Source organism: Solea solea, chromosome 3 (genome assembly GCF_958295425.1).
Source record: "Solea solea chromosome 3, fSolSol10.1, whole genome shotgun sequence".
Lineage (NCBI taxonomy): Eukaryota > Metazoa > Chordata > Actinopteri > Pleuronectiformes > Soleidae > Solea > Solea solea.
In genome coordinates this window covers 7,078,002-7,101,698 of record NC_081136.1, presented here as the reverse complement: position 1 = coordinate 7,101,698, position 23,697 = coordinate 7,078,002, and the positions used below count along the sequence as shown (strand labels likewise).

The 23,697-nt window shown below is 41.5% G+C and overlaps 1 protein-coding gene across 12 annotated transcripts in view; it reads left to right on the top strand.

Annotated features, from left to right (window-relative positions):
• Positions 1-3,713: 3,713 nt before the first annotated feature.
• Positions 3,714-23,697, top strand: part of camk2d1 (calcium/calmodulin-dependent protein kinase (CaM kinase) II delta 1) — an 81,173-nt gene continuing 61,189 nt past the window's right edge. For 4 of the 12 annotated variants that reach the window (XM_058624012.1, XM_058624019.1, XM_058624015.1 and 1 more), the window contains exons 1-2: positions 3,715-4,118; positions 6,848-6,942. In XM_058624012.1, coding sequence (XP_058479995.1) covers positions 4,057-4,118; positions 6,848-6,942 — 157 coding nt within the window. In that variant the 5' untranslated portion in view covers positions 3,715-4,056. Of the gene's footprint in view, positions 4,119-6,847; positions 6,943-23,697 lie in introns of all 12 variants that reach the window. The other 8 variants (XM_058624018.1, XM_058624016.1, XM_058624023.1 and 5 more) reach the window with 3 other exon arrangements.

Genomic DNA, 23,697 nt, shown 5'->3' with positions numbered 1-23,697 from the left:
CCGTAGTTTATATGGTTGTTGGAAATGAAAAGAAATATATCATTTCATCCGATTGCATATATCAGACATTGTCGTCCAGTTTTTATGTCACAACATTGCGTCCTTTTCATTAACTTGATGTCTCGTTTTGATCGGTTATCGTAAAGAGTACACAAATCTGGTCTGTAAAAATGTAAATACAAATCAGCAACAGCATTTTAGCTGTTACTTGGAGACTTCTGCTTTAAGAGCACAGATGTAGTTTTAAAGGTGTAAAATTGGACTGATAGCAGTAGATACTCAAGTTTGCGATATCTGCATCAGTGTCATGAAAAAGTGACATGTGCATGAAAAACTGGTTAGTTGGATATGAGGGGAAAAAACTCCATGTCGTAAAAGGTTCTTGAGATAATCCTACATGTATAGTTTGAAGCAGAGATTCCAGACCATGACCTAAAGTGACCTGTTCGTAATCAGAAGCCGTATTACAAGCAGAGCATCGTTCAAAACCAGTTATCCTCCCGCACCTGTAACTGAAAACACATGGCGGTGGCTGTGCATCAAGGGGAAGAGTGGGTCGTCAGAGGGCCGGTGGTTTGATCCCCTGCTCCTCCAGTCTGCTTATTTATTTATTATTTCCATCTTTGGGAAAAAATCGGAAAAGTTTCTTCTGGCAGTTGCAACGTGTGTGTGTGTGTGTGTACCTGGTATTCCTTATGTTGTGGGGACCTAAATCTGTTTCCACAGTCACATTATGAGGACAAAAATCGAGTCCCTATAACATAAATGACTACATTTTAACGTGAAGACATGTTGTAAAGTTAGGCTGAGGTCAGGGTCAAGGGTGTGTGTGTGTGTACCTTACCTAAGACTTATAGTCTTTTTTGAAAGTATTTTTATTGCGGACAACCATCACTTTTTTGGTCTTTACATGTGTCAAACTGTAGCTGTTTCTTATATAACGAGGCTTTCGGGCCTCCTGGGCCTTCACTCTGACCTTCTCTCTCCGAGCCGCTCCCTCCGCCAGATGGGAACGCTGGATCTTCTCTTCACATGAACTCCACATGCTGTCGTTAACTCACGCCAACACACAGGAAGGGGGGCGGGGGGGGGACTGTACCGGTGTGCTGTATATGTTACATTACATATCTAACTTCGCTGCGTTGTGAATAACTCTGTGTGTATCCGTAGACCACCTGTGATCACGGCTGGACATTCATTTTCAAGGGATAGTTCATTTTTGTTTGAGGTGCGGTTGTATCGCTCACCCACACCAAATCCCATTGAGAAAATCATCATTTTTACCTGGCAGGGACTCAGGAGCTGCTGGTGTGCGGCCGCCTCGTTTGTTACGTCTGTGCCACTCAGGAGAGTCCGACCAAAGGTTTTCAATCACCAAAAGTCACCAAATGACGCATTTAGAGTTAATAATGGAGGCAGGAGTGGTTTGACAAACGCTGTGTGCTGTGGTGTAAAATCGACGTTTTTCTCTATGGGATTTGGTGCAGCTGAGTACACGGTTTACAGAGCGACACACACTTCAGTTCCCATACCATTGAAATGTATAGAAATGAGAAATATGAAAGAAAAACCGTGAGTAAAGGACGTGAAAGATATTTTATTCATTATTTTTCTGTTTTCATTTACTGCTATATACACGTTTTATTTAATGATAGTGCTTATTTTCATACATATACATCATGTTATGGCCAAACACCATGATTGTGTTGTAAGTGTAAGTTCATATGATCTTTTTGAAAAAAATAAATAGCTTTTAAAGAGCAAACTGAAACCTATTGGAAGTGTGCATTGATCCTCTGCCATGGCCAGATGTTCTGAATCTACTGTGCTGCAACAGCGCCCCCCTCCTGTCATTTGCTGTCTCTCCACTCACACTCACAACATGTGGACAACTCACTGTACATTTCCTGCCAAATAAATAAAGGTAAAATGACATAGTCCTGCTGATTAAATGCTGCACCAAAGTAATGATAAACTCAAGGTCTGTAGTTGCTTTTATATGGAGTTTATCATCAAGGAAACACTATGATTTAAATGAGATTCACTCATTTAAATCATAAACTTCAGATTAAGTTTACTTTCACACTGGTTTACATTGATTCACCACAGCAAACATCACTGTGTGGGTATGATTGCAGATTATTTCTTTTTAATTTGTACTGAAAGCTCATTTAAAGCTGAACTAACTTGTGTTTATATAACTGATAATATCGATTTAATATGAATAATTTATGGTTAACTTAAAAAAAGTTCATTCAAAGGTACTTAAAACTGATGAAAATGTTGTAAAAACAGCCTTAAACTGATGAGGCCACGTCATTTTGAAATGTAACAGCTGCGTGGGTGAGATTTCACAACAGTGAATAAATGGCTGTTATTGCTTTGCAGACTCAGTCTGCAGCTCAACTCCAAGGTAAACATAATCTGTGAAATAATCTGACTTCTTGTTCTGAGAGGAAAATAAACAGGGTGTCTGATCACTAGGGGGCAGCAGAGGGAGGCGGGAGGCTCCCAGTTTTAGCAGGAGCACCTTCTTCTCAGTCTAAAAATAACTCATCGCCATGGTGATGGTTCTGATGGACTCACTCACACTCACACTCACACATTAGTGGTTCACTTTACACCACTTCCTCACTGGTGGATTAGATGAGATTACAGGCTAAATGGGGATTAATGGTGATCCAGCATAACCTGATCAGGCCCCTTTTGTCGTTCTGAACCAGTTCTGTGACACAAAGTGTTGGAATTTTCCCCTTAAATCTGTGTTGACGTTGTCTGTATATACTATGATATAATTACTTTAAGTAATAGCTTCCTATTAAGGAGCTTCCTGTTCATGTCTGACCCATTTTTATCAAAGCAGTCTGTGACATTTTCACTCCTTATATTAAATAATAATAACAAAAAAACTAATAACTGCACAGAAAGTTGAGTTTGACAACAACAAACATTAAAAACACACAATAACACACTTGTTTCTTTGCATGAAGAGAAACAACAGGAGAAAATGTTTCAAATAAAAAGTTGTGGTGGAGTCTGTAAACACAGTATGATGTTTTTCTTAAATATTTACTGGAGTCGACAAGAGACAGAGGTCAGAGGTCACAGCAGGTCTTACTTCCTCTCTCTCTGCGGATGAACAGAGGAAGGAAGAGGTTTGGCACCAATAGCTCAATCTTTGGCCACTAGAGGGCGCCCGTATGCAGGTTGTCCAGGTAGAGAGCGGTCGGAGGAAATTGAACCTCATAAAGCTGCACACCGCACAGCAGGCATAAAACCGGATGATGATGAGGATTTCACCTCCAAAATAAAATAAATAAAACATTTCAGGTTGAATGTTTTTATTAATTGAAATATCCCAAGGTAGAAATAAGATTTGCTTTGAAAGGAAAGATCTTGAAATCACCCACAAAGATGATGTGGCAGTTGTCAGTTGTTGTTCAACTTGAAGGTTGTGGGTTTGATTCCCGCCTCCAAAAGCTGGGTACGAATTATGAATGAAGGCAGTAAAATTGTACATCTGTGGTGGTTGTTAAAATATAACCAACAAAAATACATTATTTTAATTATTATTATTTTAAATGAGAGTATATTTCACATATTTTATTGAAAATACATGTGAAATACAAACATATATTATTTTGAAATCCGGGCACCGGATATGCAACATTACGCGTGAAATCCGCTTTGACGGCAATCAACTAATCCAAGTGTCAGTGAGGAGACAAACACAACAGCAGGTCGCGACGTGTGTGACAACTGCAGGACAAGCCGGGCTGAGAGCGCAGGTGCTGGGAGGAGCGAAGCCGAGCTGTCACCGCTGTCATCCAGGGAGTCACTTCCAGGAACATTCCCCGAGTTTTGCCTTTTTTTCATCTAATTTTTCCCCCCCTTTGCGGAAGACGACAAGTGCCACTTTGGGACACGCACACATACACACACACAAACACAGAAAGGACGGGGATTTGTGGAGAGTAATCAGTGAAAATAAAGAGCAGGTGAGGCGTTCACGTTCCAGAGTTGCTGCGTTCACGTCCCGGAGTCTAACACCTTAACATGGCTTCAACGACCTGCACCAGGTTTACTGATGAGTACCAACTCTACGAGGAGCTCGGAAAGTAAGTCATTTTTTATTTTTGTTTAAATATTTTATTGTAAATGTAGTGAAATTGCAACGTGTTTTTACTATTTGCGGACGCCTACCTGTTCCTGCCGGGATTCTCAGACAGCACGTACGTCGTGAAGAATCCCATTCAAAAATCCTACCACGTATTTGTGTCTTATTCATAAATGTGTGATAACAGACTTTTTAACCTGAAATTCATGTTTAAAACTTTTCCCTCATTGTTATCTCTACTATTTGATTCACCCTTTGTTACTAGTTAACGCCCACTTGTGTTTTAAAGGAAGGGTGTGTTTTTATCACGGTCTGGTGTGGCAGTTTTTTTTAAAAGTTCAAATTGCACTACAAAGCGCCACTTCAGTGCACTGGAGTGCATGCGGAATGATCAAGCGGTCAATTGTAATGTTTCTCCGCTTATAAACTACGCTGCACAGTGCATGTACATCTGGAAGAGAAGCAAGACAAGTAAAAACAAGCAGAAATTTGGCTGGAATTTCGTTAGAAGTGCAGGACAGGTTAACCTGTAACCCCTGCACTGACGGAAGCTGGGTTTAAAATGTATACAAATCATTTTAAATGTGTCTTATCATCTTGGTGACTGTATGTACTGCTTTTAAAGTATATATATAGTTATTGGTTTGCACAAGTTTCCGCCCCTGTAGTGGAAAAGCATCGACATTCCTCAGTGGCTCAGGCACAGAGTGGTGACCTCACATTTACTGTGCTTCGTCCTGAGTGTGTTTTCTTGTATTTTCTCCACGGTTCCATGTGTTGACATAGATATAGAGAGATGTGGAAGTAGATGGACATGTTTCAGTGGAGTGGACAGTGTGAAGTGTCCGCAGCCTGGGCATTTTTTTTTAGACTTTTAAGGTCACAGGTCAAAGGGACCCCAGGGGGCCCCTGCAGCAAACTAAACAGAAGTGGCGTTCAGCAGCGCAGTCTCTGTTTTAATCAATGATTAATTCCCAGTCTTTTTAATTGTCTTTAAAGCTCCACTGTATAACATTTTGGAGCATTTATTTGCAGAAATTGAACATACATACCTCAAAGGTGTTTGTATAAGCTTGTGTAATAGCTTTAAAATAAAAAGTGCTTAGTTTATTTAGCCTTAGTTTGCACCCTAGGCAAAGGCGAGTTTGTTGTCATTTTTCTACAGCAACTCAAACAAAGAAAGAAAGAAAAATTGGTTAGAAACCCAGTTTTCTGGTATTTCAGCTTTTTAAATGTGAATATTTTTGTGTAGCCTTAAAGGAACATTCCTGTCGTGGCAGCATGAACACTGTACTTTAGATTCATTGTATTTCAGCTGCATATATTTTGAAAGAGTGACTATTTTTAGGTCTTTTCGAAAAGACGGGGTGTCGCACTGCTTCTGAGAATCCCCTCTGTTCATTAGACATTCACAGCAGTCTGGATTTAGACCCGTACCTTTCGCACGTGTCATGTTCAAACTTTCCTGGCATCCTTTAACACATCCTTCCATTCACGCACCATTTCTTTAATGAGCCGTGCATTTCTTTCTGTGCTGCCAGTTCGGTCGGCACGTTGTTTTTGAGTGAATAAACAGGAAGAGGGATTTCTGTTGAGTGCACTGAGTGTATATACATAAATGACAAATATAAAAAGGTCATTTAATGTCACGCAGAATTCCGGCGGCAAAACACCCAGAGATACACAGCCACTTCAGAAGCTTTTTCCCCTCATTATATTCTGTCGGTTTAAATGGTCAAACAACCGAGACCTTCAAGAGTTCACCTGTGCCTTTTTTAATTTTAAAGGTACAGCGTGTAAAATTTATGGGTGAAGTTACATGTTTCAGTTGAATATCCCTCACCTCATTCTAAATGTGTTTAGTTTGTCCATTGCGGGTTTATTGTAAAAATATGGTCGTCCAAAATCGCCAAAAGTGAACTCAAAATGTGAGTTTTTTCTGGTTTCTTTGCTCCGTGTCACAAAGAAATCTTTAAAACTGAATAATTTCGGTCTGTGGGCATAACAAGACATTCGAGAGTAGGGCCGGGAATGACCGGGTACCTCACAATACGAGACGCGATACAAATAATATCGCGATACAACGATTCTGTGATAGTCAATATATCGCAAGACAATTATCACGATATCTGTCTAACTGAAGAAAACAAAACATTACCGTAAAAAGTTAAAAGGATTTCTCTATTTATTCCCAACATAGAGAACAAAGTGCATAAAAAGTCTATGTATTGAACGTGGATGTCATCTCTTAACGTAGCTTTCTCCAACATTATCCCGCCATAAACTCCCTCTTCTTCGGCCAGGTAAGTTTGCCTCATTCATTTGAGCAGCGCCACCTTGGGGACACATCAAGTAGCGACGCCCAGCGAAAATCAGTGTTAATTTATTAATTAAAATATCGATAAATACCCTGGGGTATCGATTATCGTATCGCACGAGGAAGGACGACGATGTATCGCCGAAACAATATTTTCATTTCAAATCATCCTTTGTCATTTATTTAGTGCATTGTTTCATATTTACAGATTTTGATTCAAACAATTGATAATTCAGCGCAGCATTAAAATTTCCAAGAGTTCTAATACTCGAATGAGGGAAGCGAATGATGGCGTCCACTCGCTTTTCTGCAATGATTTTTTTGTGTGTAACCTAAATTTCGGTGCGAACGCACCATCACACTGTCCCTGTAAATGCCGTGACTGATCCGTGAGTGTCTTGTGTGTTGTGCAGAGGTGCTTTCTCTGTGGTGAGGAGGTGCATGAAGATTTCCACGGGGCAGGAATACGCCGCCAAAATAATCAATACCAAGAAGCTGTCTGCCAGGGGTGAGTACACACACATACATACACACACACACACACACACAGACAAACACACAACTGTGACGTGAAAAGCTGCTTTGTTACAGGCCTCGAAGCGCTCCGTCACTCAGGCATGTCACTGTGTAAACACTACACACTCTTTTTTCTTCTTCTTTGACTGTACTTTTTCTTCCTCCCTGTCATGTCCTTTTTCCTGTGACTTCACTCGTCACTGTGGCACCAACATGCAGGGAGGCCAGGAGTGGCATTTTTATGACTCATTTCTCCGATACACAACCACAGCGTCGCAACTCTGACGAGCTGCACATGACTCACAGCGCTGCTTTCACACTAGAGCGCGAGAGGGTGAGAGACGGCAGCATGGTGAGGGAAAAACTCCCAGTGCCCTTTAAAAAAAGATTGTGTATGTGATTTTTGTTTCCCCCTCTCCTCTCCTCTCCTCACCTTCCTCCTTCCCCCCCATCATTATCCGTGCAGCGTGGGCCGAGGCTCCCGCTGTCTGGAGTCTGTGCCGCTGATTGATCCCAGCACAAGACCTTAATGGGGTGATGGGGGGAGTGCACGGTGCACAAATGCACAAACAGAAAGGCGATAGGCCTGAATAAGTGCACGGAGATGGTGAGAAGTGGGGCGAGAATGCGGTTTTCATAGTGATAGATCAGTTTTTGTGAGGTGTGACTGTATGAGTAACTGACACAGTTCCCACACACCCTTTACCCCGGAGGTCTCAACCTCGAGACCCTCCAATCGATTTTTTTGCACGGTAAGTAGGCTTTTATTGTGTTGCATATTAAAACAAACACTTTTCTTGTGAAATTCTGTGAACTACTGTCACAAATTTATTGTTATTGCAAATATTGTTGTTGCAATATCATGATGGAATTGCTTTAAGCTTAGAAACATTAGGCTCCCCCTCCTGATGAGACTAGATGCTCAGTGGCCCCCAGGTCATTTGCGTTTGAGACCCCTGCTCTCTATGCAGCAGCAACCCAAGCAAAAAACAGACTTTAGCCACTTAACAAAAGACTAATCTAATCTATATTTGTAGCTTCGTGTCTCCATTTGACAACTTTTTTTGACGGTGAAATGGAATTTGTGAACTTGTCACCAAACTCCATTCAGAAAATGTATGTTTTTAGCTCATGGGAAGTTTTTGCCACTTATAATTATCTGAATGAAGGAATTTGAACCCCGAACTCACAAATGAACTCACGTAAACTCACTTAGTGGAGGCAACTCCTGTGTGCCACAATGTAAACTTTGGTGTGCGGGAATGCGTCGTTTACGAACTACAGTTTCCAGTCAGAAAGCGCTGTGTAGTGGTGAGACAAAGCAACAAACATATTCCTGAGACATTGTAGAATTAAAGTCATGTAGATTTTCTTCGGTGAGCCTTTTCAGTTCAGTAGCTAAAATCAGTTTTTCCTCCTTGTGTCTCTCACAAAGGGGCTGCACACAAAAACCTGAATATCCATTTCAAAAGTGAAACGAAATCTAAAACGAGTGTCCACTCTGCTGGCCGTGATGAATCGCAGGCACAGTATCTCCATTCATTCTGCACAAATGGAGGTGGAAAAACAAAAAAAAACGAGAAGGTCTGTGGCTCCTGGGTCTAATCTGTGGAGCCGTGGCTGCAGAGGTGAAAGCAGAACATGAGCGATGAAAGAGAAGAGGGCAGATGTTTATAGAGGGGGGGGGAGTCCATGATTGATTCCATACTCGGATTGCTCTGGCCCGATGCCTTCGCTGACGCCGAGTCTCCCTCACCTGAAGGAGAAAATGAGGTGGAATGGAAAGGTTTCTTGAGGCGTGGTGTGTGTGTGTGTGTGTGTGTGTGTGTGTGTGTGTGTGTGTGTGTGTGTGTGTGTGTGTGTGTGTGTGTGATGTGCCAGCGTGGTGTTTTGTCGACTGCTCTGGTGTTTGTACAAGGAAAAACTTGTGGAAGCAAGAAAAAAACACAAGATATAATTAGTTCCTCATTATTTTTGAGTTAACCCCAGTGGAAACATCTCAGTTCACATACACAGAACTGCGTTATTATTTTCATGGTCCTGGTTGGTAATATGATCGGTGGTCTCTGCAGATTCAGTACTGAGTGATGGGAACAAGGCGCAGGTTTGATGATGACTTTAAAGCAATACTTCACCGATTTGCATTTAGCTTTGTATTACTAGAATAGGGGTAGTACTTTTGAAAAATGGTGCTTCCCAACCTCAGTTTCCCCTGAGTTGAGAAATGTCTTCATTCTTTTCTTTGTTACGTGCCCACCAGTGACACTTGGTCCTGTTAGCATGACTGTTAGCAAAGATGGCGGACACTGTTTACATTCTGTGAATGAGGACCCGTCCCCCTACGAGTGGGTCTAAAAAGTGCGGAATTAGCGTTGCAGTTTCAAGCCTCGGACCAAGTGTCACCGGTGGGCATGTAACAAAAAAGATATTTCTCAAACTGAGGTATTCTTTTAAGGCAACAGTGTGAATGGTCGTGTTGTGCGCTTCTGACAACGGGAAGTACACAGTTATTATTATTGTCTGTGGCTCTTGGTTATGTCATTTATATTTCCTCACTCCTCTCCCTCTTGCTCTCCTCTGGGTCAAAATCTCCACCGTGAAGGCCTCATGGCCACAAGTCAAACACAACACCAGGATCCCAACATCACCGTCACTCAGTGGTTGCACACTAGCTCACTGGAAAAAAAAAATAAAAAAAATTCGTTCAACTCTCAGCTCCGAATCAGGATCAAAAATATGGATTTTGTCGAACATAGATGTCATATTTAAGCCTTTGATGATGATTTAAACCGACGTCATGAAGCAGCAGTGAGTGTCAGAAGTGAGGAAAAGAGCGCAATGGGGACTTATTATGTCTTCAGGCTGATACAGCAGTGCACTGTGAAACTTGACAGATACCAAGGCAGCGGGAGTGACCTCAGGGTCGCGTCCAATGAGGGGAAATCCCAGAGTCGCCGCTGTACTCGGTGCTGCTGCTGCTGCTGCTGCAGCTGCGTGATGAGAAATCCTAAACAGGATGCTGTGTCTCTTTGGAAAGACCTCAATGTGGCTGTAAACCTTGGCTCCACACCAAAGGAAGAGCTTTTTGGATGCAATGCAATTCCAAGGAGCATTGACATAACTGCAGCTGGATATACAGGGATAGATCAGGTTGGTTCTTTTGGATGCTTACACAGACATTTGGTCACAGTGAAAACATGGCTGCCAGTGGCAGAAAAACAAGGGAAAAAAACTGAGTTTAGCTGATTTAAAGAAGGCTCACAAGCCAACAATAGGAAAGTGACGTCTGAAAATCTCTCACTCTCCCACACCAAAGTCCTTTGGCAGCCACATTGTCAGTGAAGTGGCGCATCTTGTGTCGTTAGTGTCGTTACCTAAAATAATGAACTATCCCTTACTAGTCTTATGGACAAATTTGTCTCTTTATTTTGACAGCGGGGAAATACCGCATTGTAGATTCCCATTCTGTATTTTTATTGAACCTGTGTTTGTAGCATTGAATTGTCGGATGCAGTAAGGCAGAGTTTTCTCCAGCCCTTGAAGTTTATTGTCAGAATATATTACAGCAACAGCACAGAGCAAGGTCACCCCCTCCACGCGGGGGAATCGGGAAATGGGCCATTGATATGTAGATGGCACACAGCTTGGATTGAGAGCAGCGTTGGCGTACGCAGCCAAGTTTATTAGCTTTAATGGAAACCGCAATATATAACAGCTGTGATTGCTCACGTGTCATTGTATAACATGTAAACGGGCCAATCTCAATCTCTCGTTGCTTTATTTTCAGTTTCCTTGTGTGCATAGTGTGTTTTATTGTTGAAGAATTCTGGATTACAGTTGGAAGATTTGATTTAAACGATGGTTGGTCCAATTTAGTCAAATAGATCTTATGTCCTTACAGATGCAGGTATAGGACAGTTCATGGTTGAAGGTTGACACCAGAGCAGAAATCTACACTTAGTTACTATTATTTGCAGACATTTATTGATCTAAATTCTCAAAAATGCTGGTATTTTGAGAATTTAACAATATTAATGTTTCTTTCCGGGTTATCAAAATGCTAAATATGTCCATCCATTGGATGTTCTACTGCTTTATCCTCCACATGAGGGTCAATTTAACAGTCAATTTAGAGTCCAATTTGCCTAATCCCAGAATCTGTATGATTTTGGACTGTGTGAGGAAACCGGAGAACCTAGAGAACCTGGAAGAACATGCAAATTCCATGAAGAAAGGCCATTGTTCCAAATGGATCTTCAAATGGGCAACCAACCATGTGGCCTGCTAAATATGTGTTCCAAATATTTTGTGATGACAATCGACTAAAACAATCAATCATCTTATGGCACTGTGACCTATGGGAAATTGATATGTTCTACTCTTGTCAAGCATAATACTATTTAATTGAGAAGGATTATGTAATCCATTATAATGACTGAAGGGTCAAAAATAAAGTTAATCTAACCTAATTATAGTGATTCAACTGGAGTCAGTGGCCCAATGGCCTTCAAAAACGATTTTCTGCTTGGCTTTTTTGATGAGTACATATGTCCTGGGATTGCTTTGTAGCCTTATGCTTCCTCCCCTTTGGCTAGTTAGATAAATTATTGAGTTATAGAGCATTTTTTCCTGTTTCTTCCCCCTTTGTAATGTTGGGAGGTTAGATTTCCATCTTGTTTTTAAATCTCTTTTTAATTTATGTTTTTGCATGAATTTAGTGAATGGTTTGTTGGTTTGGGCAAATATGTTTAATTTGACTCTACATTTATAGCTTTTGTTGTGTTAAAAGTTGATAATAATAATAATAATAAAAGCGAGAATGTTGCAAATTTGGATAGAGCTTGTGTGCACTGCCGCCCGCCTTCAAAATAAAAGCCAGGACGTTTGACTGATGCATTGGCCAGATGTTGTGGACTGAAAGCATGTCCTCAGTGACAGTGCAGAGGTGCATGAGGGGAAAACTAGGACAGCGGTTAAACACAGACCTAGTGATGCTTGGACTTGGCCGAGTGGAAATGATCACTTGACAAACCCACCAGGCTGTGGAAAAAAAGCGAGGTCTGGTTCAGGATCCAGCCATTCTCTCTTTTTTTTTTTTTTTTTTTTTGCTTCTGGAAAATACCCGAGGCCGCGGTCGCTCACGGTGAACTACTCATTCCCATGGAAACAAAAGAGATGGAGAACTAAATATAGTCTGTGGGGTAATATAGGCATTTGACTATATTTCAGGCTTTGTTCTGTTAATTGGCCGAGCACATGACGCCTTGATTGTTGTATGAATCACTGAGCTCAGACACATTTAGCTGAACAATGAATATCATGTACACATGCACACAATGATGCTTCTTAAAGGGAGGGTTCAGGTTTTTTGAAGTGTGTGTTGTATGAGGCACTGAGACAAAGTCGGCACCGACTGTGCCAGGAACCAGCTTGAGACAGCAGCAGGGACACAACACTAAAAATCTGCACCAAGTCTAAAATATCTTAAGACTATATAATATATATGTAATAACCCATGTTTCTGACTGGAAACGCACACTGTAAATCACTCTCCTGCACCAAAGTGCAAAGAAAATCACAATTTTTACCTCGTCAGTACCTAGTGGCTGCCGGTCTACAGCTGTCTCATTTAATAAGTTGGTGCCACTTGGTTAAATTAAAACGAAGTATTTCAAACACCACATTCACAAGATAACAGATTATGAATTCACTGACGGAGACAGCAGTGGATCGACCACACGTGTTTGCCTTAAGATAAATCGCTGATTTACTCTATGGACTTTGGTGTTGAAAGTTAGTTGAATTAGTTTCTGGGAAGAAAACACCGTCTAGCAGCGAGATAAAGCCGTGACTGTATTCCCAAGATAACATAGTCTTATTAAACTGGCCTAGATTTTATTTGTTGAGCCTTTTTAATGGATATAATCTGTATTTCTATATTTTTTAATGAGGGTGAGCGTCTCAGGCCTTATCCCTTAAAATGCTGGTGCCAACTACTTATAATGACCACAAAGAGCAGGAACAGGAGCTGGATACCTTGAAACTGTGGTTAATGTGTTCATGTCATGTCAGTGCATTCACTCACACACAAAATGTGAAGTGTATCTCGATAGAGTGCTATGTCAGAGGTGGGCATGCCATGTGGGGCAATCGCCGGATTTGCAGTTAATGTCACGGACTCAACACGCCATTGACACTGAGCCCCACTAAGACCAGGCATGAAAGAGATGGATCAAGGGAGCTGAATTATGCGAGAGTGTTGTGCGTGTGCGAGTCTATGTGAGTTTGCGTGTCCATTTATAAAGGGTAAAGGACACATGACACAAAGTGTACATGATATTTGAGCGTGTCCTGCCATTGTATCCACATCGGCTCATCCCTCAGGTCCTGACTGACCCATATGGCCTACGAGTAGGAAACCAGTGAGCTGTTCACACAGACCCATGTTGACACAAGCATAAGCGATGAGTCAGTAAAGCCTTGGAGAACATCCCCGTGTCTTCCTCACCACTTAAACAGTGCGTCTCTCCTTTCCTTAAGTGATTCCACTGACCCTGGTTGCTTTAGTCAGGGCTTGAGCAAATTGCAATGAATGCATGAATGATGCTGGAGTGGTGTGAAAATATCACAATATCCCTCCATGTAATCTTCCGTGTAGAATGCAGATCGATCACTCTACATACCTCAGATCTAAGAGGTGTATGTGTATTTTATTTCATTTCATAATCTGAACATCAAAGGTGATCAGGGCTGCTGCTTTTTTTTCCCTATTATGTGACATGTTATCCCTATATTTTCTGCTTGAACACACAAACAGGGCAACATTAGCTATTGTCACAGTTACCATTAGTCACTGCTCATCTGTGATGCTTCTTCTACACTGCTTCAATCGGGTGGCGCTAACAACTAACATTTGATTCGGTGAGAACCACTACTTTTCAGACGGTTAAGTTTTGCTTGTGTCGTTCATTTTCACAGCAAGGGAAGGAATAGGACACATTCCTACCAAAGAAGAAGCGAACAATGCTTCACCTCCCTCGGACACATCTGGTTAGAGCGGCTCACAGTCAAAATCTGGTACAGAGTGTGTGATGAGCTTCTAGGCTGTAAAATTTCAAGTTTGCGCTTTCTCCCACTAGTTTTTTTTACAGATATCCAAATTTCTGTTGGATCTGGTCTGTATCTGCAACATAAAAGCAAAAAACTGTCAAAGAAAATCAAACGTATCGTAAAGAAAACAAAAAATACATAAATTACTAATTACTACCATACAACACTTTTCCAAAAGCCTCTCATCTTTCTGCTCTAAAAGTCTCTCCCAGGGGGAAACAGGTGGAGGCGTTTTATCTACTCGGGTTTCTTTTTTCCCCCTCCTCGCTCAGGCTCTGTTAGTCTTGCATTGATTTTCACATCACTGTGTTTAACCCCCCTGTGATTGATTCACCTGAAACCACAGGTTTTGGAGTTTTCTTGCTTTCTGCCTTGAACCGTATCGGTTTTTGCAGCAGTCTTCAGTTATGCCACAATAGAGTTGTATATATCTCTATGAGCGTGTGGTGTTGAAATGCATCGGTAAAGTTTAACAGGAGCTTAACAGCAGCAAGTGTTTGTATGTTTCCAATCTTTCAACTCAGACTCCCTGGTCTTGTTACTGATGCACAGCTGCTTGCGGTGTTCTAAAAATATCTCATTAGAATGGCGCGAGGGAGCATGAAAAGCAGAAATCAGGCTGCCATGTAATAGAGCAACTGTCAGCGGGGGTGGAGGACTCCTCAGTCCGTGGCAAAAGGTATTTTCATCTCTGCCTGAGCTAATTTACCCATCAATCACCGGGGATGAGAGACACCTATTGTTCCACCTTTTATTTACTTAATTGCTATTCCATTTTTTGTCCACTTTTATTTCTACCCAAATATATTTGTACTGAGGATGAGATGAATAACTGAAAGAACAAAAGGAGCAGAGGACTACAAATCGGCATGAAATATGCATGATGATGAAAACAAACGGGCATCTGACATCACCCTGAAAAATTGACCTAACAAAACAGGATCTCATTCTTTCATTTGTGGAATTACTTAATCTAATACAGTGCCACAATGTGACACATTGTAATCTGTGGATTCAGTGGGGTACAATTCTTTTTTACTGCTCAGCCGGCAGGCAGCACATGGCAGGTATTGAGCATTTGATGATGAAATACGTCAGTGGGTGCTAAGCTGATTTGTCTCCTATCACCCACTCAATCAAAGCCCACAGGAGGCACCTCATCAATACTGATAAGCTGCATTGTCTCTCCTCTTGTGCAATAATAACAGTGGATGGATTTCTGTGGATTAGCGGCTCAGTCTCTCTGAAGTCGAGCCTTTGTCTGATGAATCAACCTGTCGTTGAAAAGAAAGAGGCCGGGCTAATTCTTACGTCTTTTTTTTTTCTTTCTCTTTTATTGATGTTCAGCTTAACAGCACGAACATTTTCTAAAAGCATAATGATGTTTTAGAATTGAAAAGTTGAGTGTGAGATAAATGGTGCTGTAAAAAGTGCTGTAACAATCACTGACTTAATGGTAATAATATTCGATAACTATTAGAATTAGATGGTAATATAAATGCAAGGAACCTCTGTCTTTTAATCGCAAACTTGGCAGGTGACTTACTTAAGGCACCAGTGAGTGCAGTGCTAAATTTGGTGGTGTTTGGATAAGAAATGCAGGAGATATTGGTAGAAATGCAACAGATACATTGCTAAAAGAGCTAAACTTCCATCCCAATACCAATAGATATTGCATTCATTTTGTGGAGGTTTATTTATTTACTTTAGTGAGGTGTAAGGAACTGAAGCATAGTCTGTTTATCCTACTGCACTTTACTCAAGCATAGGTCGACTCTCAAAGCTTGCCATTGAATCAGATAAGCTGGTATGTGACCTGTTTTATTGCTTTTTGGATAAGAGCTTTCGTTGTGTAATAGAAACTGAGACCATTCAAACACACCAGAAACACACACACACACACAAAATAAAAACTCCACAAACACAATAAAATACACATATTGAATCTTCCACAGTGAAATATGTTGGGCTTTGACAATGTAAATTCTTAATACAATGAAAAGACTTGGTCTGGCCGTTGGGCGGATTGTATTTTGACAATTTAAAGTCACAAACAACATCTTTGTCATCCCACCGTACTCTAATTTCAGCCACCGCAGTTTCATGAACCAAAAACAAAATTACACTTTTGTCCTGTTGCTTCATTATAGAGCTTTGCACAGTGCCGTTTCTCCCGTGCTCACTTTGCCGTATCCCTCTTTGCACGCTCACGTCATCAACACAGCAGTAATGTCACCCCAGTTTTCAGCTGCAGCTGCGCACATGCTCGCAATCTGTATTTAGTGCAGTTCTCTGTGTGACACCACTGTTGGCATAGAGTAATCTTGTTCTCAGGGAAATATTGGAAGACTTGAGTAAACGATCTTTGAAGAGGCTCAGTGATATCGTGACACATTTTATTACCTTTTAAATTGCCTTTTTAGTACAGATATTCTTAAACCGAGCCATGTCCTTCAGGTCTTCCTTGAGAAGTGTCCCACGTTGGATTTTTGTGTGTATTGTCAGTCCGTCACATGTTTGGGATACATTCAGTTGAACAACCTATACATTGACCGGACAATCGGAACACAACCCTTTTTTGGCAATTATCTCGGATTCTACCTGTCAAGGTACCTGAGTGTATCCATTTTTCTGAGCTGGTAACCCCATCTCCCTCTTCTCTGAATGACAACAGGTTTGGTTAGGATGTAGTTTCCCGTGCACTACCTGAGCGTTGAGCTCTGCCTTTGTTGTACCAGGGTTGTCAAAGTCTCACGATGCAGCTGACTTGCATAGAGTTCCTGAAAGGCCTCAGGACAGGGTTCCTGCTTGTTTCAGAGATAATGTGAGGTGAGGAGGCCAGGCATGTGATGTTTGAGGCCATCATATTCGGCCAGATAAATATTGAATTGGTAAGCATAAAAAAAAAACCCTCAAACATCATAAGCTGTGTCTCTAATATCGATGTTTTTTTTCTGTTTGCCTTCATGTATCATTGTTGCAGCTACTCAAGGTAAGCACTTGAACCACTCAGGTGCTGTCTCTCTCTGATTCTTTGAAACATGGGAATAAATTGGAGTAGTCCCTCCAGTCTTTATTCTAAATCCTCTTTTAGGCAAGTAGGCCAGCCACTTGAGGGACAGGCTGCCTGCTTTAATTAGGGCTTCCTTGTCTGTCAGTCACAATTCGGGTATCGTCCAGCGGTACTCTCTTTCGCCTTAATAAACCATTCCGCTCGCACTGAGGGTCCAAGGTCAGCCCATCGCTGTGCCTCTGAAGCTCTCTGGAAAAGAGCAAATCCCTCTCCTTCATCCTTTTATCTCCGCACCTGCTGCGAATGGGAAGCCATTCCACATGGCACTGACGCCCGAACTTTAATCTTTGTGTTCATCGCTGTTTCTGCGAGGAGATAAGGGTAGAGTGGGAATGAGATGATGACCCGTGAGAGATGTACAGTCTCGTAGCTCTTTGGATACACCATCAAAACAAAACACATGTCCCGGATTTGAATAATGTATTCATGTAATTGCTGCTCTGCTACACAAGTGTAAATGTGATGGGGGGGTTGTCTGTCTCTTGCTGAAGGATTTTGCCTTTAAAAAGAAAAACAAGTAGTTCAATCAATCCTTCGTCAGCTCCATGGAGGAGAAAATAAATGAAAAGTGTGAGTATCAGATTCATAAAGCCATAAAGCCATAAAAACATCTTTTAGCGCTGTTTGTGTAACTTGGATTGTTGCACCATAGCTTCAGTGCAGTGAAGCTGTATTTATTATACTGAAGAGTAACTAGTAGCTTAGCTCACTACATCGTCCAAGTAGCTTGCTCATCACCACGGTGAACCGCCACGAGACAGCAGATGGTTAATAAAGTCCGTAGAGCTTTTGTCTTATGATGACCTGAATTGTTTAAAGGTGCCCCGGGGGTTTCTCCTGGAGTAATTACCCACATCGCTAATGGAACTCGCAGAATTTTCCCCGTGTTGCAGAGGGACACTCTCTGGACTGTGTCAGTAATAAGGCTTCCCTAATGCGTGGACAGTCTGCACGTAATATTATGCACCAACAGCAGAGGTGAAAAGCTGCCAGCGCCATGTGAAAGGCGTTGAGCCCTGCAGGACCACTCTTGGCGAGAACCTTGTTTTGTCTCTCTCCCTCCATGCCTTCCCTCCCATCAGTATGTTTTCTCTCCCTCTCTCTCTCGCTCTCTCTCTCTCTCATGCTCAGTGTATGAAATCAGGAATTGCATCAGTCGCTGGGGCTGTTTTCAGTCTTGTTTTTAGGGGAAGCTACAGCAACAGCTTTCTTTTTTCTGCCTAAGAGACAGACTTGGGTAATATTGTGTGGGAAAAGTGGAATGCTGTTTCTGTTTTTCATTGTCACACTGGAGCCAGTCCATAGTTGTTTGTATTATTTGTTCTTCTGTCAACATGAAAGGGACAATCTGCCTCTTTTGTTTGTCCTTCTGAATTTGTTTCCAACACTGATGGAGCATTCTAGTTTCTTCTATCCATACATGCGCGCAGCTCCTACTCCCCCTTATGTTTCATGTAACAGGGTTAAAAACATGGCAATTGTCTTGATAAGACACTGTCAGATTGGCCATTAATCTAATTTGTAGTAGAAAAAGCAATCAGAGAGAGCAAAGCTCTGCCAAGCTGTATCTGGATCATCACCAAAATCGAATCATTTATACCTTGGGCCATAACCTACTTCCTCAGCACGTTTTATCAAACTCAAAGTGACATTCTTCCTTGTCCTTTTTAAATGTGTTTTCAAATTATGTAATCAACAAGTTGCCTCCTTCCATTTTCCTTCGCTCTTACCCTTTTACCTCGGGCAGTGTGTGCCCACGTGTTGACATTGCTGCCACAGTTTGTGATGTTGCCATGACGCACAGTTCTGCTCATTAACTAAATTTCCAAAGTCCAGAATAGCTCTAGAGCTTTTATCTAACCTGGGCAGCAGGAGCGGCTTCCATTTCCTGTCATCGGCCAAATCATCGAGTCAACATCGCGGAGCTCGCAAATTGAATCGCTTGACAGCAAGGTCGATGAATGCTGAACAGCTGGGATAAACATAATCAGAAAAAGGAAATCTAATGTGGGGAAGGATATCCAGGTGGGAGGAACTGGCTCTGCAAAGTCTGTGATCCAATAAGCGAGGGGCCATATTCTCTCCACTGTGGAGCCAAAACATCCTTAGAACTCTTAACCTTCAAATGGAACAAGGGCTATTTTCAAAGGAGCGAAGGAGAGAGTGAAGCACACTGATGGCATGGAGAGGTGGGAACCAGGCAATAGGGGGTGAAAACAACTGATATGACCTGAGGTTAAGAGTGTTTTCTGCATGCAAGGGTTTTTTTTTTTGAGAGCAATATAGGGAAGGCACGACAGGTTAAAAGCACACAGCGCGGCTGAATTAATATCAAGTGAGTAAAAGTAAAAGAAAAAGGTTAGAGAGTGGGAATGCAACGCTTTTCAGCCTTGGGGAGAGAAGAAGCGACAGAAGCGTAGAGAAAGTGACGAACATGTGGGCGAGAGCCAATAGAAGAAAAATTCTAGTGACTGTACTGAGGCAGTTAAAAAGGTAAAGTAGTGTCCGTGTCTGGTCCAGCAAAGACCTTTTTTTGATTCCTACAGAAATTGGTAGACCTTAAACGTTTGGTACAGACTCTGAAAGAATACATGGCTTATGTATTTACAATGTCAGCCAGGTGTTACTTTGTTCCAGACGAGTTTTCCTATGACGCTATGAGTGGTTGGTTTTAAAGTAAATGCACGTCTGGGTTCCATAACTCTTTAAAATTCTAATAAACAACATGTAGTATGTTTGAGTGCACTTAAAGGTCCAATTTGGAGGTCTATCAGCATGTCTCACTTTTGAATGAACCTTTCATATCTACATCAGCAGTGTGTTATCTTCCACATACTGTAGTTCCCCAATGCTGTACCACAAGGTTTCTACAGTAGCCCTGAATGGACAAACCAAACACTGGCTCTCTCTTTCTTTTTTTTTTTGTATAAAACCTGAAGGTCACCGTCATTTCTCCCACATAGTTGGAAAGGTAGAGTGACGCAAAGGATACACTGGTAGTTTTAATCTGAACCCTCACCACCAGATACCACTAAATCTGACACAATGGCAACACCATTGGGTGGCCACTATAGGGACACAAGACCAGGGTTACACTGGGGTTAAATCTCCCAAAAATAATGGCAATGCACAGTGTTTGCATGATAACTCCTGCGATAACTCTTACAACATGTACATTGAAATCGCTTGACCTTACAGTTTGATAAGAAACTGTTTTGCTTTATTTGCATCACACAGAGGAAAGATATTTTTGGGGGACCAGTGTGAAGTAAAGAACAGGAAGATGTAGGTCGCTCCTTGTGACACATTAACTTTTGTCCAAATTCAAAGAAGCAGCACATGGTTGTATGTTAATCTCATTGTGTATTTGCTCATGAGGTCACCATTTAGCTGTGGGAACATGAACACGCTGAAGGGCATTTCTGTCTGTTTCACCCTGTGAACACACAAAGTCAGCTGCTCTTATCATGAGTTCAGTGTGGAAAAAATATGATTCGGCAATGACCTCACCACAAACTCTGGATTATTGACAGAATTGGTCTACACGGTGCAGCTGTTTAAGCCAGCAATTTGCTGTGAATTTCATCTCCGTAAGCTTTCATTCACACATTACTCCCCAAGCCATAAAACATCTCTTATTTACCATTATAGCGAATGTGGCACGGTTTGAAACATAATCCCTCTTTCATCCCACCTTATTTCTCTTTTGGCTGCACCTCTGACATTTGCTTCCAGCTTCTTCTTCTTCTTCTTCTTCTTGTTCTAAACATTGGCACAAGGACATATTCAGATTAATAAATATTGTCACAGGGCTGTGTGTTCAAACCTTCCCTGAAACAGATGGTCACTCTGCTCGGTGGTGCTGGACTGACGCTGTAATTCCAGTTTAACTCAGGGATTCCACTGGCACTTCCACAGTGGATACTCGTAAAAACACAATGGAAACTGGAGCAGATTCTCTGAACACAAGCTGATCCTTTCCCCCCTGAAGGAAATTGTTGAGGTTGTCAGATTTCTGTTCTGTCATTATCAGTTCACAGACAGTAAAAAATGAAATTAGACTAGTGTGGATTTTACAGTGTGGAAAAACACCTACTGTTTAAACCCATGGTTCTTAAACTGTGGTACATATACCACCAGTGGTACGCGAGCTTCCTCTGATGGTACTTACCAGGGTATATCGGCGTGGAGATGAGGAATTTTGACTGGAGTGCATAGCGGTGTTACTTTGAGAGCTCAATATTTTCTCAGGTGGTATAAAAAGTTTGAGAACCACAAAATGGAGGAAAAGCTATGCTGTGATTTTAGCTAAATCTCTGATAAAGGAGGTTTAATGACTATTATCTGAAAACTGTTGAGCCGAATTGTGGAGGTTTTGCAGGTAGTATATTGGTATCAGCATTCTTCTTTCTTCTTCTTTTAAAAGTACACCTCTCTGTGTCTCACTGTTCAGTACAGGGTGTTTTGGTGCATCACATTCTGTTTGTGTTTTGATCCAAATGCAAGGACTTTTCTCTCTTCCTCCGTGTTAATCATAATCCATTCAGAACACAGCCTGAACCGAACAGAATGTCCCTTACAGGACGGAATGGAACGGCACAAATGCACTCACTATTAAACCCCCGCTTAAAAATAGTCTCCGTATCATCCTTAATAATATCTAATATTGTTCATACTTTAATTAAGTAAATGTCAGCGCGTGTGGATGAGGCCGGTGCGGTTGTGCAGGTTATTGTAATTTCACTCTGCCACAGCCTTTTTAGAAATGTCCTGATAAAAACAGTTGAGTATGCTCCTATCAACCATAACTACAGTACAGGTGTTAAAGGGCATCGTGTTCGCTGTTTGGATTCTATTTATAGCACATCATACTCCTGTAATTTGGGGGACTTGGGGAAAGAAAGTGAACACACCTTTAGCCTTACCTGGTTGTAGTGCTAAATGTAGCCTCTGATCGGTATTGGGAAAACATCCAATTGTGATTTTACTGACAGATATTGTGATAGTGGAATAATTTTTCAAGTCTAGCTGGAGTTCAGTGTTGAATCAGAATCTTTTTTTTTTTTTTTATTGCCAAAAAGCTTTTCAATGATGTGCTGAATCTTCTAGAGGTCACAGCCCTGTTTACTGCGAGCGTGAACAGTGCGTCATTTCAAATCTGCCAAATCTATTTTCAAATCAAACACGTCTGTCACGTCTGGTTTTCTATGGGGCAGAAGTTGAGTTTTGTCATTCGTTTGGGCTCACCCTTTCTTTGACCTTTCGACACCCTGTAATTTGTGTCAAGATACTCCAACGCTGTCTTCCACCTCTGAGCTCAGTCAGTTACTGAACTGTCTTGGGTTAGACAATGCAGAATTAGTGAATAATGCTGTGAAATAACACATTGTCATTGTTGATTTAACTCTCTGGTCGTGCTACACAGCTACGGTTTTGTACATCTTTAGGTTGAAAGATGGCAAAACAATCCGTTTCCTGTTCATTTGGTACGTTCCTCCAGGCATAAGCAAGGGTAGAATCCGTTTATCCCTAAATATACATGTGCCAGTGGTCGTGGTCTCATGTATAACACAGAAAGTTTCTTGTTTGTCCATTAGATTGGAGTCTGGAAATGATCACAGTGGCTGCAGCGGGAGATAATTGCGGTTGTGTCACACCGCTGTCGAGATTTACCGCCTCCACTTGAGGGTGACTCACTTCTATAAACTGACTCAATGAGGTACAAGGAATGAAAGAAAAAAAAAAGTGTGTGGGTCCTTGTTCTCTTGTGTGTTGTGTGCGTCCATGTGTGTGTAGTTTGTATGGTTTTGAGTCTCGGGACATCTGCTTCAGTCCTTGTTTTCTCGGGTTTTTTTTTCCGAAGTTTTCGAGTCAAAGTTGGTGTTCATCAAAAGCAAATTGGTGCCACTGGTGACAACCGGTTACACCAAAGAGCTATTACAGAGGGAACAGGCCCATTAAGATATACTTGTCGCTCTTGAGAGAATGAGTCAAGTGTATTGTTCAGTAATGAATCTTTAAACATTTCAAAAGATAATTATGCAGTGTAAATACACAGTGTTTGCTGTCATAGTCTGGAAACTGAAGGTTGTGGCACTTTGTAAACCACACTAACTTTTCCCACACCAAAGTCCTCACAGAAAATTAGTGTTTTTAGTTTGCGGGTACATGCAAACTGTTGGTCTACTGCTGCCTCTTTGTAAGATCACAAAATCACACATTTGTGTTTCTATGATGTAAAATGGCTGGATTTCTCTATGAGGTTCGGTGCAGGAAGTTAACAAAACAACACCATCGTGTCTAATGCTGCGTTGTGCCACGCCATTTGCACCATGGGATCACTGCAGTTTTTGTTTTTGGCAAGGTACATATAGCAACCTGTGTCTTGGGCTCCGGGTGCCCACACACAATTGTGTGCATTGATTTTTTTATGTAAACTCTGGTGTAACAGTGAGATAAAGCATTGAACATATTCTAAAAATGGCCTACACTCAGGCTGATGTAGGTTTTATTGGGTGAGCCTTTGTAAGTGGCTGAAATCTGTTTTTTTTTTTTTCCCTGTTA